The sequence below is a fragment of the Bos indicus genome, chromosome 25, assembly GCF_029378745.1.
Source record: "Bos indicus isolate NIAB-ARS_2022 breed Sahiwal x Tharparkar chromosome 25, NIAB-ARS_B.indTharparkar_mat_pri_1.0, whole genome shotgun sequence".
NCBI classification, from domain to species: Eukaryota; Metazoa; Chordata; class Mammalia; order Artiodactyla; family Bovidae; genus Bos; species Bos indicus.
In genome coordinates, this window is record NC_091784.1 from 34,621,778 (window position 1) to 34,639,644 (window position 17,867).

Below are 17,867 nucleotides of genomic sequence, written 5' to 3' on the forward strand. Positions count from 1 at the left end.
CTGAAATTTGTCAGGGAGGGAAAAATGCCAGAGCCAGGGCTCCACAGAAAGTGGTTTATTGCTTTCAGAACAAAGAAGCTCTTAAAATTTTTTTTTTTTAAGTGAAGAAAATGCTTTTAGAACATTAAAACTTTTTCGAACTTTTTCTAAAACTTCTTCTAAGAAAAACGCGTTTTGTCAGCAGCTGAAGTAGGCACTTCAATAGAGAGAACTCTGCAGAGGCAAGCATCTGTGCTGGATTGCACAGCTTCTGCCCGGGGGGTCCCCGTGGACGCAGTCACCTGCTCAGAAGCGAGGCTTGCGCTTGCGGCCGGTGTACTGGGTGTCAGGGCAGACCTCCCTGTGCCAAGAGAGAACAGGGGAGGGAAGGACAAAACAGGCTCAGGAAAGTGAACTATGAACCCCTGGGACCCTGGAGGCAAGACAGTCCCAGGCCCTGGGTGGCCAAGCCCCCCTTCAGCCCACAACCCAACCCCTCCAGCACTCACTTGCCCTGCCGGCGGCGGCGTGCCTTCTTCTCCAGGACCCATTCTCGGCTCTTCCTCACCACACCCCGTCTTGCTATCCTGTACGGGATCCTGTGGGGGGACACAGCTGTCAGGAAGGGGACAGAGCAGCCTAAGCTGGCACCCAGGTGTAGCCGGGCAGAGAAATGTGGCAAGTCCCCCTGCCAGGCAGGCGGCCTCTGTGGTCCCCATTCTGGACAGCCCCTTCCTGGTGACACCTGCTGGGGCCAGAGCAGCTATTCAGCAGGAGGTGAGGGTCCCCCTCATTTGCAAGTATCCTCAAGATTGGGAACCGTGTGTTAGGCCTACATACAATTGCCTGCGGGGCAGGCAGGGGCCAAATTACTTTGGGGCCAGGATCAGCTCATAAGAGCCTATCCAAGGAGGGACTCTCCTGGCGGTCCAGGGGTTAAGAATCCTCACTTCCCCTGCAGGGGACGTGGGTTCGATCCCCATGGCCAGGGAACTAAGATTCCACATGCTGTGCAGCATGGCCAAAAATAAAACTAACTTTAAAAAAAAGACCCCAGGGCTTCCCTGGTGATCCAATTGTTAAAAATCGGCCTGGCCGTCCACACAAGTTCGATCCCTGGTCTGGGAAGATCCCACATGCCATGGTGCCACAACTACTGAGCCCGCCCTCCGCAACAAGAGAAACCACCACAATGAGAGGCCTTTGCACCACTACTAGAGAGTAGGCCCTGCTGCTGCAGCAAGGGAGACCCAGCAGGACCCAGCACAGCCAGACAAAGACATTCCAAAAACACAGCCTAGCCAAAGCAAGCTGGGGCTTCCAGCAACTGTGAATGTCCGAGGTAGGAAAACACGGCTGCCCAGCTCACAGCAGCCCCGAAAACAACCCTCAAGAGTTCATCTTGGGCTCCAGTCCCGGCTGAGGAGAACTCTTCTCTTCAGCTCTACGGGAGAGAGGCCCTGAGAAAGGGCAGAGGCCGAGTCCTCAAGGCACATTCCCCACCTGGCAGCCGGAATGAAACTGTTTTCAGCGATGACACGCCACGGAGGCTGTCTGCCATGTGAGCAACCGTCTCGAGGTACCTGGGTGGGCCCAGCCCGTGGGTGTTCTACAGCGGGTACGAACCAGCCCTGCCCGTGAAGAGTCCACGGCTGGGCAGGGGCAGCGACCACCCACACCTGGCCGAGCGCAGAGAGGCTAGGAGCAGCTGAGGGAGTGAGGTGGGCAACGAGTATGCGACCGAGCTTAAGCCGCTGTGAGTATTTCTTCATGCAGGAGATGGGGCAGAGTCCAGACAGGAAGCAATACATGAAAGCAAGGCTCTGAGTTGACTGAGCGGGAAGGTTAGGGAGCAGAAGAGTCTTGGTGCCTAGAGCGATGGGTATAAGAAGGGGAGGGTCCCAGGGAGAATCTGAGAGTCTGCTGAGGATCGAGTCATCCTTGGAAGTCTACTCCAAGCCAGACTGCGTGACACAATCTTCCTGCTGCTACGTCTCATCTGTTCTAACCCAGTAATAAAAGTCAGATTAAAAGAAAACAACAACTCAGATTCCCACTTGTCTGAACCAGTTCATGGAGCTGTGAACACCAGCAAGGAGCGTGCCCTCTCTCCAGGAAGCAGCAAGGCCTTAGACCAAAGGAATGACATACTCTAGACTTCAGGGTGTAGAGACAACAGTTCACAGAAGAAAGTTAACAGGCTCAGAGTGAGGGGGCAGGAGTCCAGTGTATTAGATGCAAAGCAGGAAGCAGCTAAAGATGCAGGACTGAACCCCAGGAGTTCGTAAGGAAGGACAAGCTCCGGGGTAGCATAGCAAATGGGGGCAAGATGTGAGCTGCAGGAGGGTCGATGGGAAAGAGTCATCAGGAGAGCCACAGGAGCAGCAAGGACGGCGAGCGGTGCAGACCACAGGAAGAGGTAAGTGGTGTCTACAGGCAAAGGCCAGAGGGGACGGCACCTACGGAGCGCGCAGGTGATGAGTGGCAGGGTGGAGGCCGGGTGGCGAGGGGTGAGGAATACATCGGTCAAGCAAAGTTGATGGGGTTGGGGGAGGAAATTAGAAATGAGTTGGCAAAGGTTTAGAATACCTTTTCTTAATTTATCTGTGTATTGGATTGGCCAAAATTTTCACTTCTGCAAGATGTTATGGAAAAACCTCAATGAACTTTTTGGCCAAAACAATATTTCTAAGAGGCTCAAATGTGATCAGACCAAAGTGACAGCACCTGAAGCAAAGCCCCATCAGCCCACAGCCTCCTCCCCACCCTTCCCAAATCGGAGGATTTCAAGGGGAAGAGTCTGTAGGGAGACAGGGTCTGAGCCAGGCACCGCGCCAAGTCCTGCACAGACATGCCCTCAACTCCTCAACATGCTGCCTGAGCCGGGGGCACAGTCCCCCTCGCCAGATTTTTAAATGAGAGATGAGAAACGGCTGCTGAAGGTCCCACAACTTACCTAAGTTTACAGCTAGGACATGTTGTCTGTAGACACCGCTGTGAGGACAAGAGGGAGCCTAAGGTGGACGGAGGGAGTTAAACCACTTGAATTTCCCTGTGAAGCAGGAGATGGGACCGCTTGCTGGGAGCAAGTGCTGGGTACCTTGGAGGAGAAACAGCAAGGAGAGCGCCCCCAAGTCCCCATGGGGAATGGGCTGAGGAAACTAAGGGAGATGAGCCTGAAGGGCCAAGGGGTCAGGAGGCATCAGTGCGTGGCAGATACGAGGACTGGACTCATGATTTTTCAGCATCTCTGGGCCTTTCTAACTCATCCTTACTCCGCCTATTTTTCCTCTTTGATGTCTTAAAGTCTGAAGACCTTTCACTCTAATCAGAATGAAGAAATAACCTCCTTCTTTACTCTTCATAATCATTTCTCCTTCAACAAATACTAAACACCTTTCGCTAACAACACATTCTTCTGGTGTCAGGTATACAAGTCCCCACCAAGTTTTCACTGTAGTTGGGGGTAGAAATAATGCCATGTAATCAAGTATTTCTGATTCAGAGCTGTGAACAGTGTTACGGAAGTAAAACTAAGAACTCAACTGAAGATACTGAACAGGAAAATCGCAAGATATGATGTACACTTTTAAAAAGCAAAAGAGAAGGATCTGTCTGGCTGCACGGCCAGGGGAGACCAGGGACGCAGCTTTCAGAAACCGGGGCAGTGGGGATGGAGACCATATAGGTATGGGGGAAAGGGGTGGACTGACTGGATGTGAGATGTAAGGCAGGCAGGAAGGGTAGACAACAGGCAGGACGGAGGAAGGAAGTTTGGGGGTGAAACCAAGGGCTCTGTTTTGCTCTGGAGGCCTGTGGGAAGTCCAGGTCTGGACATTCAGGAGGGCAGGTGGTTTGGAAATCAGAGGTGGGATTGAGACCAGTGCTATACACGTGGATGTTCTCAACCTGGAGCTGGTGTTTAAGGCAGCAGCACGGAGAGAAAGGGGGTCCAGGCGGAGCTGCACAGTGAACGGAGAAGGACCAGCCAGGGAGGTAGGTAGGAAGCCAAGTGAAGAAAGCGTTAAGGGAGCAATTGGCTGCCTTAGCTCCTACTTACCAAGCAAGTTACAATGAAGATGGAGAAGGAAAAAAGGCTCATGGGTTTGCTAAGACAGGCTTGTGGTGGCAAGAGCAATTTGCGATGAGACAAGCCTGAGCCAGGAGAGGACTGAGAAAGGCAGAGGGCCAGTGCGAGGAGTTCTGCCGCAGTGGGAGCCAATAAGCAGGGGTGGATATGCAGTGGCAGTCAGGAGCCGTCACGGGAATAAGGGAGGATCTTTTTTAAAGTCGGGATAAACTACGCAGCACTGCCACGTGCTGAGAGCCATGACTCGAGAGGGTGAAGATGAGGATGCAGGGGGACAGGGAGCTGCAGGAGCCACAGGGAGGGGGCCTGGGATCCAGGGGACAGAGGCAGCCTGGGAAGGAGGGGGCCACCTGCTGCCCATGGACGTCCAGCAGGGCTCTACTCTCTCAGCCAGAGGCAGGTGCAAACGCCATCCCAAAGGGTTCCCCAGTCCCTTCTCCACCTTGCTGTCACTGCCACATCAGACCCTGAGAGACTTGGCGAAAGCAGAGACATGGAAGAGTCTTGCTGCCTGAACCTGGGGACGGCGACCACCTGCCCCGAGTTGGCGCCTCTCACCTATCAGCCGTGAACGTGGACTCGGCAGGCTTCTCCTCCTCGGTATCTTCGCTCAGGCCCTGCAGAGACCAAGGTGCTTTCTGGTGACGTGGAGATCTCTCAACCTCCCCGCCCGCTCCACCCCGAAGGCCTGGCACCCAGGCCTGTGAGTCCTTCCAGCAGGTCCACGGCCTAACCCCACAGGAAGGGAACCCCAGACAGATGGGCCTACAAACTCAAGGGCCCTCACCTCTGGTAGAGAGGTTGAAGGTCCAGAAAACAAACACAGGTAGAACCTGAAATGAGAAAACGAAGAGTGAGGGCTGGGCTCGGAAAGCCTTAAGGGACAAGTGAAACCCTTACCCTACCCCGCCACAAACAGATGCAGACACACCCGGGCCCCAGTGACCCAAGCCAGCACTGCTCTGGTCCACTCGTCACTGGCCTGTGAGGGCCAGCCCGCCACCCTCTCTCCTGCTGCACGGGCGCACCCTGACCCCCGGCACTCACTTCTTGGCTTTGGCACTGTTGGGGTAGTCCACCACCACACCACCAGTGAAGCCGGCCCTGGTGGCCTGGGTGGTGATCAGCTCCAACTGGGGAGAGAACGGCAGGGAGTCAGGCAGGGCAGCCGGCTAACAGCGGCTCTCTGCTCATCCCCCGGGCCCTCATCTGGTCCCAGGACGGACCTCGCCTGGGAGAACTGAAGGTCTTTATTGACTGTTCCCAATTCTGAGTCCCCAAAAACCATGCAGGGAAGGTGCAGGCTGGAGCCAGCCATGGCAGACACCTCCCTTGGGGATCACAGAACCACCAACCACCACCCCCCGCCCCGTTTTTCTCACTTTCTACCCCAGGGACCCACCTCCCCACTTAAATCTCCGGCAATGAATGATCACCAGCTGAGAGCCAGACTCATTCAGGGACAGCTCGATATTTGTCCATCGGAGTTGGTACCTCTGACCCGCCTCTGCTCGTGCATCACACTCCACAGCATACAACTGTTAACATCCCCTCCCCGACCCCCATTATTTCTTCAGTTATGGACATCAGTAATACCAGAGGGTCTGTCAAGAGGAGACAAACACCCTATCCCCCACCTGCCCCAGGTACCCCTCCCTCCTTAGGACTTAGGCCATAAAATGGCCGGCGAGGAGGACCACTCTCAGCTCCTCCCTTCCCACCGAGCAGCCTAAGGTGGCTTGTCCTGTCACTTCCCAACAGCAGAAGGACAGGAGAGTGAGAAGCAGGACAGTTGACCTGTTCTGGGCTCCCCCTACCTGCATGCACCCCGACTAGCCAAGGGGCTTACCTGCTCTGAATTCTCAGGGTACAACTGCAGGACAGCTCGGCCTCCACGAACCTGCAACAGAAACGTGGTGGTCTCTCAAATAATCCGTGGGGTCCAGACCCAGATGCTTCCCCTTTTCTTCTTCACAAAATACTTGTTGAGTTCCCACTGTGTGCAAGGGATACTGTTCTTGGGGGTGGGAAAGAGCCATGAACAAAAGAGACAGTCCCCAATGTCTGCAGCTCAGGCAGCTAATCCACAGCAGATTAAGTGCCAAAAAGATAAACAACTTAGAACAAGGGATGGTAAGTGACAGAAACTATCCAGCTTACTTTCAGTTTTCAAGGCAGGCCTCTCTCTAAGGGACACTGGAGCAGAGGCCTGACTATAGGATGGAGGTGGCTATGGAAATGTCTGAGAGGAGAACATTTCAGCAGAGGGAAAAGTAAACACCGAGGCCCTCAGAACTTCAGGATTAACCCCAGAGCCTGAGCAGAGAAAAGACTACATAATGCACAAGACTAGTAAGCTATCTGCCCAAACCCACTCTAGAAGAGTCAGGGGTGAAGGAAGGTGACTTAAGGGCACCAAGAAACACCTGGATCTGGGACCTCCCCAGTGGTCTGGTGACTAAGCCTCTGTGCTCCCAATGCAGGGGGCCCAGCTTCCATCCCTGGTCTGGGAACTATTAATAAATCCCACATGCTGCAACTAAGCCCAAAGATCCTGCGTGCCGCAACTGAGACCCAGCACAGCCAAATTTTTGATAAAAGAAAGCAAACACTTGGATCCAAAAAAAAAAAGAACCAACAGATTTTTAGGACTTAGAATCTCACTCTAATCTAATCCTAGTAAACAATGGAAATCAATGCCATCATTTCTAAAGATAAGATAAAGCTAATAAGAGGTTCTCTCACTAGTAAATAGCCACCCTGCTCTCCTCTCTGAGCACTGGTGGGAGGGGGAAGGAAGGTGGGAGCTGGAGGATGTGAGCTCTGGAAAGTGTTGTGTGTGCCCTTGATATGCCATCCCTGTCCTTGATCTGGGGAGTCCAGGCCCCCAAGCCAACGTAGGATTAAAATTCAGCAGCATAGACACAGCAGTTGTGATCAGTCTCAGATTCGGTCATCAGTGTCTTTGCATTTCACTGGCGTGTCGGGTCCCCACCCCACCCGCTTCTTTTAAGGCTGTCCACTGGGACAGCATTAGCCACAGTAAGGTCCTGCCATTCTGTGTCCTTCCCATGGGGTGCCTCTGCCTCATCACGCTATCTGCAGGACGAGGGAGGGACAGGGAGATCTCGTAACTCACCAGAACAGAGTAAAGAGAAGAGAAGAAGCAGTACAGGCGCTTGGCAGGAATATCAGACTTCTTGTTAGCATTACAGAGCCACTGCACTGCAGAAATGCTGCAAGAGGAAGAGACCACGTCAGGAAAGGGAGTGACATGCACGGCCCACCCCTGCCTCTTTGTGACCAATGCCACATTCCTCAGTCTCCAGATGAAACCCTCCTGCCCACAACTCTGTTGGCACAAGCACCTCGGATCATTATCTTACAACACTGGACCAAACAGGGCCTCCAGAAGGTGAGCATGAAAGGTTTCCTTGCTGCCAGTCCAAGGAAACACATCCTCAAACTTTCTCACGCATCTCAAGTTTGGTTCAGCATCACTCAGCAGGTCAAGGCTCTCCCTGCCACCTACCCCTTCATACCCTTCCTCCATTCAAAAGAAATATGCTTCCGGCTTCCACAAAGCCATTCACTCTCCTCCTAAATCATTTCCTTCAACTCTACCTGCTAGGGGTCTCCACGATCCCCAGATTTAAAACTTCAAGCAGGGATTTTCCTGGAGGTGCAGTGGTTAAGAATCTGCCCGCCAGTGCAGGGGAAGTGGGTTCAATCCCTGTTCCAGGAACTAAGGTTCCATATGCCACAGGGCAACTAAGCCTGCGAGTCACAGGTAAATATCCTGCATGCCGCAACTAAGACCCAACGCAGCAAATAAATATTTAAAGAAGTAAAACTTCAAGCAACGAATATGCCCTCTTTTCCAGTATTCCCCTCCTCACTGCTGAGCACACACATAAGACAGAACCCCAAACCCAGGTGGTGTGCCCAACTGCCTCTCCCAGCTTTTACGTCCTTCCACCACTCTCCTGGGTCAGCATTTATTATCACTTCGATTGCTTCAACAACCGAACTTTTCTCTTGCATCTTCTCCCTTAAGTAATGTTCCTATAACACAGACCAAGTCTCATCACTCACCAGTGCTCCATCAACAACTACTGAATAAAGACCCAACTTCTTAGGATGGAGTAAAAAGCTTTCTAGGAACCAAACCCACATATCTCAGCTTCCAGGGAATTTCTCATTCATCGCTACATCAATGAGATGCCTTTTTCCCACTCACTCCTATGCCTGTGTTCACACTGCTTCTTCACTCTGAAACCCTCTCCCTTGGCTCTCCAAATCCCTTCCAGCCTTCAAGGCCCAGCCCCGGCCCCTCCTGCTCAAAGTTTTCCTGTGCTCTTATTTCTCTTCATAACTGTGGTGGGTCCCCAGACTTCCTAGTGTACACCTCACCCTGGGGCTCATGTTTAATAACTTGGTATACATCTTTCATTTTTCAGCCACAACGCACATCACGTGGGATCTTAGTTCCCCGACCATGGATCGAACCTGCAACCCCTGCAGAGCAAGTGCAGAGTCTAAACCATTGGACTACCAGGGAAATCCCCTGGTCCACACCTTATAGCACCAAAAAAACTATGGAGAGTCTTAAAAACACGGAATTTTATTTCCATAAACTCCATAGCATGTAGTACAATTTCTTACATGTAACAAATGTTGAGACAAAAATGCTGGCCAAACCACCTTCTCCTTTTAAAAACAAACTAAAAATGACTGCTTACTGCTGAAACACCCAAGATCATATTGCTGGTCTTTGACTCTCTGCAGCTTAGAACATCTCACCTGATCATTACTAAAACACGGTTGCTATCTTTGAAACGTTTTTTCTCCTCCAATCTTGTTTCCACATATATGTTAATCACTTACCCTAAAAAAACATTTAAATGTAGATTTGTACTCCTCATCCAGGTTCTTACTGTGTAGCCCTACAGCTCAATCTATTATCATAGGAAGGTCTTCACCTCCCAGATAATGATTCAGCTTTGACATCCTCTCCTAGCCCCTACTTCCACCCCAGCAACAAAACACTAAACCAAATACTCCACAGAGCTTACCACAGAAGACAAAGAACAACTTCATGTTTCTAACAGTAATTAGAACAAGACCCCCAAAGTCCTCTCTTTTGTGTTACAAAACTACTCCTATGATTAACTTGTCCTGCCAGGTTCAGGCACCAGGGTATATAGATTTTTCTGCTTTGTGCGTGTAGCAGGGTGGGGGCTTCTGAGCCTCTGGGAACTATCTTGTGGGTCCCAGCAGTCATCTTGTGGGCCCAATGTTCTAAAATATGTTATCAAAGTACTATGTACAACACACTCAAAGCCTGACCCTGACTCCTCAGAAAAGACTCCCAAGCCACTGAAAAGACTGGAGCCTGAGGGCCACTCTCCACTATAAAACTCCTTGAAAAGAAGTCAACAAGATGGAGGCTGGGGCCCACAAGATGGCTGCTGGGGCCCACAAGATGGCTCCCAGAGCCATCTTAGAAGCCCTCACACACAAAGCAGAGAAATCTATACACCATGGTACCTAAACCCAGCAGGACAAGTTAAGCATAGGAGTAGTTTTGTAACACAAAGAAGACTCATCTGGGGGGCCTTGCTCCGATCTAACAGACCTGAGAATCCTGGGGAATGTGTATATTTATGTATTCTGTACAACTCTGCTTTGGGAAGCACTGACCTGCAGGACTAAAAGCAGGAAATGAAGACCCTTACCTGATACAAGCATCAAAGGTGCCCGGTTTGAAGGGAATGCCCTGACCCATGTCCCCCAGAATCACATCTCCCTGCGTCTCACGGTCCAAGGCCTCATCTACATTGGAAAAGAGTGGGTTAGGAATCAGGACAATCTGCATCACCACTCCAAACTCATGGAAGGGTGTCCACCCCAGTGCTAAACAGGGCATACTTACCCAGCATGGCAGGGCTGATGTCAATGCCCACCCAGTAGTGCCCCTCATCTGAGAGATAATCACCGCTCAGGCCAGTACCGCAGCTGGAAGACAATCAGAGACTCAACAGTGTGAGGACCAAGGACATCCCCTCACCTGGACTGTCTGAACTGGGCCCCAGGATCTCACCCAATATCCAACACGTAACAGGGCTTGTCCTCGGGCACACAAAGAAGCTCCAGTGCCCGTCCAGTCATCTTGATTTGGACGTCAATCATCCGTGAGCTAAAAACACAAGAACGTGGTAAAGGGGTTCTGGGCTAAAACCTCACCCAGACCAAGAAAAGTCAAAGGAAACAATCATCCTGAGGTACTCTTTCCCAGCCAATAAACTGCACTATGACTATTTAAAAGTAACCCCCAAAGACCATGTAGTACGTGTTATTCTACTGTGACACAGATTAAACTGTACCAGCTGCAGAGCTACTATGAAGGGAACAAATCATTTACTTCATAACGCATCATTTGGTATTTTCAACTCTACCAAGCTCTGACATCCTCTTACTTAAAAACATGTTTTCTAGAAGAATTATCCACTGTAGCTACTCCCATGTAGAAGGGTCAACAATGCACAGTAAAAATTATAACAGTGCTCTCCATGAGAAATACAACACAAGCCACTCAGGACATTCTTGAGTCCCTATTTAAAAAGAAACTAAATACATAGAGTTAACTGTAGTAGTCCTTAACCTAACCCAATATACTCAATATTATACTTTACTTAATCCAATATGCTCAAAATATCATTTTAATATGTAACATAAAAAATTAATAAATATTTCATTTTCTTTAGAGACATACAGTAAACATTCTACGGGTATTATTTCTCCCCCCTACAGACAGCACTGATAGTTTACACATCACCACTCCGTCCTACCTAATTCTTCACATGCTTGAAATAAGCTGTCACCTTAAACAAAGCAGGTATGATCACTCCCTTCCTAATACTAAGATTACCGAGACCCAGAGAATTTGGTTTACTGAAGAGCTGACTTTGACGGTGTCAACAATGGATCAATTCAAGTGTCTTCCTTCCGCCACCCCCAAATTCTGCGTGCTTTCCAAGCACCTCCGCATTCAGGGCAACTTGCCGGTTCCCGACCCCCGATACCCAGCAACATCCAGGCTTCCCTTACTTGCGCACGTATTTCCGGGCTTCATTCTTGTCGTAATACTGCAAGAACGAGAAAAAGGTTGGGGGGGAGTCGGGTAAGATATCAAGACACGGACGCCCTAGGAGAAAAGAGAGGGGCGGGGGTGGTCACAGCTCTCACCAGCTCCGGGGGCCCGCGGAGCTCAGGTCTCCGCCCGCGAAAAGCCATCACCACGCCTCAACAGCAGAACTCGTGCGAGTGGCTCCGGAGCCCGGTTTTTATGTCATCGGCCGGGCGCCCGCCCCGTAACACGCATGCTCCACCCGCCCTCTCCCCGCCTTCTCTTTTACTCGATTGGCTACAGGGCCGACCGGCTGCGAAAAACGCACGTCTCCCATTGGCCAGTTTATCTTGCACTGCCCGCCAGATTCACTCAAGATGGCAGCCCGGCGCGATCTGAAGTGGTCGCAACTGTTACTGTGGAGATTGTGGCAGCCCCGGGGGGTTCCCCAAAACCCGAGATCGGGCCTGGGCCCAGAAGCGAGGACTTATACCCGGAGCGACGGCCCGTACTCGCGCACGGCGCTCTATGATCTGCTCGGCGTCCCCTCCACGGCCACGCAGGCGCAAATCAAGGCAGCTTACTACCGGCAGAGCTTCCTCTACCACCCGGACCGCAACTCGGGGAGCGCTGAGGCTGCCGAGCGCTTCACGCGCATCTCCCAGGCTTACGTGGTGCTGGGCAGTACCACCTTGCGTCGCAAGTATGACCGCGGCCTGCTGAGCGACGAGGACCTGCGCGGTCCGGGTGTCAGGCCTTCCAAGACTCCCGCCGCCGACCCCGAGACGCCTCGTACCCCTCCGCCCGGCCCTCGGGCCCACGGCCGCGGTCCGGCCTCTCCGGGAGCCAAGCGCACCATGTTCGACTTTGACGCCTTCTACCAGGCGCACTACGGTGAGCAGCTGGAACGCGAACGGCGCCTGAGGGCGCGCCGGGAGGCCTTCCGCAAGATGCAGGAGGACCGGGCCAAGAAGGGCTTAGGCTGGGACGAGACCCGAGACTTGGCTTTCGTCCTCGTTCTGCTCACCGTCTTCCTCATCGTGAGCTCTCGTATTTAATCGGAGTGGAGGGCAGGGGAGCAGCCCCCAGCCAACACCCCCCCGCCCCACCCCACCCCCAAGAAAATGGCCCTGCGTGTCTTCTTGAACCCCTTGCCTCCCATTGTCTACCTCTGCTGGGGCCCGAAGGAACTGCTCTCCCCCTTCTGTTGCCCACCTGTCCAACTTAGCCATTGACCTGCACGTCCCTACCCCCGCCCCGCTCCAGAAAAGGAGGCTTTTCGATGCTCGAGAAAACAGGCCCCTAATGAAGAGTCCTGAAAGCCTGAGAGTGAGGGGTTTTCTGGAGGCCCTGGGGTGCCTGCTTCCAGATGTTGTCAACTTCTGGAACATTTGCTCTGGCTTTCTTGTAAAGCTCAAGCAAGACTCGTCTGCTCCTGCCCCGTGCGTGTAGCGTGGGGCTCCTGTGTAACCTTGAAACGTGCAATGTGACCAATCGTGGCTGTCCAAACGAAAAAATCTGGGGTCTTACGAAACTTGCCTTTCTGTGAGTTCCCCAAGCCACAGGTGAGACCTGATGTAGGATAAAGATGTAATCCGTGGGAACTTGGCCATTCTTGGGTAGTCAGATCCCACTTGGCCTTCTGTTGGTGGCCTCTGGGAGTGGGAAAGAAAGCGAGGTCATGAGTCTTCCTGTGCCCATACTTGTCGAATATATGACCTTGCAGAAAATTCATCTGTGGGCATGATGGCAGGGGAGCAAATTGTTTGCTCTTTCGAGATCTGTCATACTTGATTATCCATGTTCTAGTAGGCTCAGTGATTAAAATATTGATGTCGGTAGAGCCAGATTTATCCTTGGGACACTGTGCCTGGCACCTGGTCATTCCTTGACCAGCCAGCCTCATTGCTAACTGTGCAGTTCCTCTCCTCCTAGAAACAGAGCAACAAAAGCGGAGGTAAGAGTTGCGTGAGAGTGGCCCAGCCTCCCATTCTGCTGGTAGCGCTTATCACAGTCCCCACAAGCCAAGTCCTTGAAACATGGCTACTTGAGGCTGTGGGAACTGGGGGAGTTTGAGTAAACAAGATTATTGAGGGAGAGGAGGGACATGTAGAAATGCACTTCCTTATTCAGAGCTAACTGAGGCCTTTTTTTCTTTTTATGGCTGCACAGCTCAGGCATGTGGGATCTTAGTTCCCCAACCATGGATCGAACCTATGTTCCTGTCTCAACCACTGCATCCCCAGAGAAGTCCCCTCCCCCCGTTTTTTCCCCTCCTCTGTTCCTGACTGGTGCTAAACAAGTGGGTGATCACTTGCTAGAGCTGTTGTAATCCAGCCCTCTTAACCCTGAATCTCTGCACACGGGGTGTGGATTAGCTGTGAGGCAGTAGGAACTCAAGTATGTATGCGCTGTTGAGCAGAAAGCCATGGGATAGGAAAACTTGTGCAGAAGACCTACTACAAGAGTCAGGACCTAAGTCTAGCTTCTAAACGAGGCCAGAGGTGCTTTGCTATATTAACACCAATTCCTGCACTCAGTCTTGTGTGTGCAATTCTTGTGTAATTTGGGTATAAACCCATAGGTGGTTCAACTTGGGTCTTTTCTCTAGCCTTGGAGGTTGGGCGCAAGTTCTTCAGCATGGCTTTGCAGTGACCCATGTAACTCAGTGGTAAGGCTTTAAGCTCACTCTGGTTCAGACCTGCTGGGCTCAGCAAGCCTTGGTTTGAAGGGAGGGGCATGTGTACTTTTAAAAAGAACGTTTAATGTTATTATGTTTCATATTTGGAAAACAGGTGGGGAAAGTCTGTTCTTTCAAAGCACAGACAACAGGAAGTGAAGCTTAGTGAAAGGTACAGAGACTGGTAATTCTCAGCCAGAGTTGGGACTGAACAGTCTGTGCTGCTGCTGCTGCTGCTAAGTTGCTTCAGTCATGTCCGACTCTGTGCGACCCCATAGACGGCAGCCCACCAGGCTTCCCGGTCCCTGGCAAGAACACTGGAGTGGGTTGCCATTTCCTTCTCCAGTGCATGGAAGTGAAAAGTGAAAGTGAAGTCGCTCAGTCGTGTCTGACTCTTCGAGACCCCATGGACTGCAACCTACCAGGCTCCTCCATCCATGGGATTTTCCAGGCAAGAGTACTGGAGTGGGGTGCCATTGAACAGTCTGTGAGGCAAGATTTCATCCAAATTTCCATCAAATGGGGTTAGGGTTCTTTGGGGTTTTGTTTGTAAAAGCATTAATGGTCTGTGATATCCAGGGCCTTTCTCATTGGCTGTGACATATACCTCTCAAGTTTGTTTTCTCTCGGTGAAGATCACAGCCAAAAATATTCCCTAGGGGCCCCAGAACATGGAGGTGAATAGAAAATTCCAGAAGGTTTGGGGTGATGGGTCCAGACTCTGTGAAACCTCTGGAACATTCCATGCAACTCCAAACAGGGCAGTCAATAAAATTTATTAACCATCCACCTCTAAGCCTCTTCTTAGGCCTAGAACTAGGCGCCCCACTCCGCCCCCCTTTATTCTCTCTAGTGCTGTCTTGCCTGTTGGGGTTTTTTTAGGCCAGAGCTGAACTCAGAGACACCACTCCCTACCATCCCTCAAACAGTCTGGGCTCATCGTGGGCAAGGAGGTGTGTGGGAGGCTTTCTGAAGTACCCTCCCACACTGGTTCCTGTTACATCATTTCTCTCCCCACCACCACCCGCATCTGTCCATTCTCAGTTTCTTATCTGCCCTTGGGAGGAGAGGCTGAACCGGGCCATGGACATTAGCCCCTGCCTTTCAGGGGCTGCTCCCGTGTTCCTGAGACATGGTCAGCTTTAGTCCCTTTTTTCCTTTTGGTCACAAGCTAAAAAGTAGAAGTTTGGACTGAGGAAGAGAGACTGGGACAAGAGGGGTCCAGCTTGCTCCAGGCTGCGCTCATTGGGGTGGGTGGGGGTGTAGTTCAGTACCAGGCCCAGTGAGAAGCATGCGCAGATCCTGAATGGAGGGACTTGAATGAGAAGACAGGAATCAAAGGTGTGTATGTCTAGGCAGTTGTGATACTGCCTTTGGGCTTAATCAGGACTTTATTCCTCCTGAGCCAAACTTTTCCCCTCCATTGTCCTTTTTTTTTTTAATTGCTGGGTGAAAAGATCCTTTACACTTCACAGTGCTAAAGGAGTAAGATTTCTTGCTTCCTTCTGAAGTTCTGGCATTTCTTTCTCTGGGTGCACCTTACCCTCTGTAATGGTTCAGCCAAGATAAAGAAGAATAGCCTATCTTAGGCCAGCGAGTTGCCCGATGGTCATCACTGACCATGTGTATATCTCCATCCCTTATAGCCACAGCCTGAAGCTGAGACACCAAGGGTGGAGCCCAAGTGAGTGGCCACCACACCCACTTTTGGGAAAATGGCGAGGAGGAGGGGTCTTGTCTCGGGCCTTTGGGCTTCCTGGAAGGTCATCAGGTCCCATGAAGAGAGGCTGAGAAAGGAAGCCGGTAAGTGGCAGGGTTACTTCAGTTCTCTGAGTTCAGCACTCTCTCATGGCCTTTGCCCCGTCCGTTCCTCTGCCCTGTGATGAATGTGGTCACATTATCACCTGCCTCTGAGCAGGACTGTAGAAGGCCCGCCTCACCTGCCTTCAGCGGCCTGGCTCTCAGCCAGCCTCTGGAGCCCTGGTGGCCATGGGGTTTGAGCAAAGCAGCTGAGGATCCGTCTGTTGGTTTTAGGATGATAGCAAGACCTGAGTCTGGGCCTCATAAACTTGTGTATGCGGGGGTGCTCAGTGCTCTCATCCCCCAGAGGCGCCGCTTCCCCGTCTGTCGTAAGATTATAGTATCAATGGATCTAGCCATCTTACCAGTGTCTCTTAAGGCTGTCTCAACCTGGGGCCTGGGCGCTACTATTGAGGGAGGTCAGCCCTCCCGTTCGGCCTTTGTCCCTTCAGCATTCACACCCTTGGTCCTGGGAGGGGCTGCCGCTAGACCAAAGAAGGCCTGTTTTAGGAGAACCAAGGACTGACCCAGATTCGTGGTTCACAGGCCACAGCCAACCTGCACGTAGTGTTTGGCTGTGGCTAGCACGGTGTCTTAACTTTAGCAAACATTAAGAACTTGGGAGACTGCATAAAAATCTAGCTTTCTGACTTCACTCCAAAAAATGAGAAAATGCCACCATTAAGCTTCCTCCCATACCCACATGACCGCGTGGGAAGAGCTGTCAGGTCTGCCTTGTAGACAAAGTCCTTCCTCCCCAGGCTGCTGCACTCTGACCAGCAAAGGGATGTGTCAGAAGCCATAATGCACACACTTGAAACCATTTCGCTGTTAGTAAAGAAATCTCTCTCTGTATCCCATGTCTATAAAGAGGGAAAATAGACAGACAAAAGGGGTCTCACATTTCCAGGAAAATAGGGGCGGGTGTGCTTTGTGGAAATGGTGCTGCTGGGCACTATGACCTTCCTGGCCCCTCCAGGCGTTTGAGGTCGCAGATCCCCAGATAACCTCCTGTGTCGTTGTAAGAGCTCACACTTTGGGAGGCAGAGTGTAAATCTTACTTTCTGTGGAACAGGAAGAATCTCTTGAGAGGCCTGTGGCAGGGGCAGGGTCCCAGACAAAGCCAGAGGTCCCTTGGTACAATAATGCCATTCCTGCACTTGGTCTTTCATGTAAAATCCTTGTATAAATTGGGATAAACCCTCAGCTAGTCCTACTTGGTCTCTCTGAAACCACTGGATTCTCTCTAGCCTTGGAGGTCAAGGGCAGTTTCTTAGCCATGGCTTTGCAGTGACCACACGATTCAGGGGTAGAGATTTGAGCTCACTGTGGTTCAGGCCTGCTTAGCTCAGTGAGCCTTGATTCGCGCGCACACAGACACGAAGTTACGTGTAGTGTTTCATATTTGGAAGATGAAGCAGGAGACTTAAGAAAGGACACAGAAGCTAGTGATTTCCAAGCAAGGAGATGCACATAACAGACTTCTGAGGGGCAGGAACACGTGTTTATTAAAAAGGGGTGGGAGTTTTGTTACTGGGGCGATTTGGGGGGTTTGGTTTGTAAACGCACCAGTGGTCTGTAATAGAACTTTTCTCATGGGCCCCTTGATGTAGCCCCTCAAGTTTATTCTCTCTCACAGAGGATGATAGCCAAGAACATTCCCTGGTACCCCAGAACCTAGACAGTTACAGAAGTGATCTGGCAGGAGAGCCCAGACTGCTTGGAACTTTCCAGAACATTCCATTTTCCTTCAAGCAGAGAGGCTAATAAAGCTTATTAACCATCCAACTCTAAGCCTTTCCTGTGGCCCAGAACTAGGGCCAGGCACTCTGGCGGCATCTGTACCCACCTCCCTCAGGTCTTTGGTCTTTTTCATGCTGGAGCTGAATCCTGAGGGGCGTCACTCCCTGTGCCCTCTAAAACTGAGCTCTTTGGGGAAGGGGAGGGGTGTGGAAGCCCTTTTGAGGGCCCCCACCTGGGTCCCATGGTAACGCTCTTCCTTTCTGGTCCCGCCCTTGCCTGGTCATTTCTTCCTCTGACCTGCCTCGGGGAGGGGAGGCTGAACCAGACTGTGGACATTAGCCTCTGCCCAGCTCACAGTAGTGGAGGTAGGCTCCGGCATCCCCATCCTTAGCCCTTCTTCCTGTGGTTACAAACCTGGAAAAACACCCTGGAAGCAGGGACCAGGA

The 17,867-nt window shown here is 51.6% G+C and overlaps 2 protein-coding genes and 1 non-coding gene across 4 annotated transcripts; 1 reads left to right on the plus strand and 2 right to left on the minus strand.

Annotated features, from left to right (window-relative positions):
• Positions 1-40: 40 nt before the first annotated feature.
• On the minus strand, positions 41-11,447 carry BUD23 (BUD23 rRNA methyltransferase and ribosome maturation factor). Its single transcript, XM_019988155.2, has 12 exons — positions 11,318-11,447; positions 11,180-11,217; positions 10,173-10,268; positions 10,005-10,087; positions 9,808-9,904; positions 7,209-7,305; positions 5,919-5,969; positions 5,117-5,202; positions 4,857-4,902; positions 4,628-4,686; positions 489-578; positions 41-340 (listed from the first exon to the last, which is right to left on the minus strand). The coding sequence occupies exons 1-12, from the start codon at positions 11,363-11,365 to the stop codon at positions 286-288; spliced, it is 846 nt and encodes a 281-aa protein (XP_019843714.2). The 5' UTR covers positions 11,366-11,447; the 3' UTR covers positions 41-285.
• On the minus strand, positions 1,311-1,439 carry LOC139179813 (small Cajal body-specific RNA 20). Its single transcript, XR_011564176.1, has one exon. It is a non-coding gene; the product is annotated as a small Cajal body-specific RNA 20 (non-coding RNA).
• Positions 11,448-11,542: 95 nt separating the features above from the next.
• DNAJC30 (DnaJ heat shock protein family (Hsp40) member C30) lies at positions 11,543-14,667 on the plus strand. Of its 2 annotated transcripts, none has more exons than XM_070780041.1 (2): positions 11,543-12,763; positions 13,371-14,667. In XM_070780041.1, exon 1 carries the CDS (start codon positions 11,576-11,578, stop codon positions 12,254-12,256), a length of 681 nt encoding a protein of 226 aa, XP_070636142.1. In that variant the 5' UTR covers positions 11,543-11,575; the 3' UTR covers positions 12,257-12,763; positions 13,371-14,667. The 2 variants fall into 2 exon arrangements, with proteins under 2 accessions (XP_070636142.1, XP_070636143.1); XM_070780042.1 differs by having other exon boundaries at positions 13,994-14,667.
• The last annotated feature ends 3,200 nt before the right edge of the window (positions 14,668-17,867 follow it).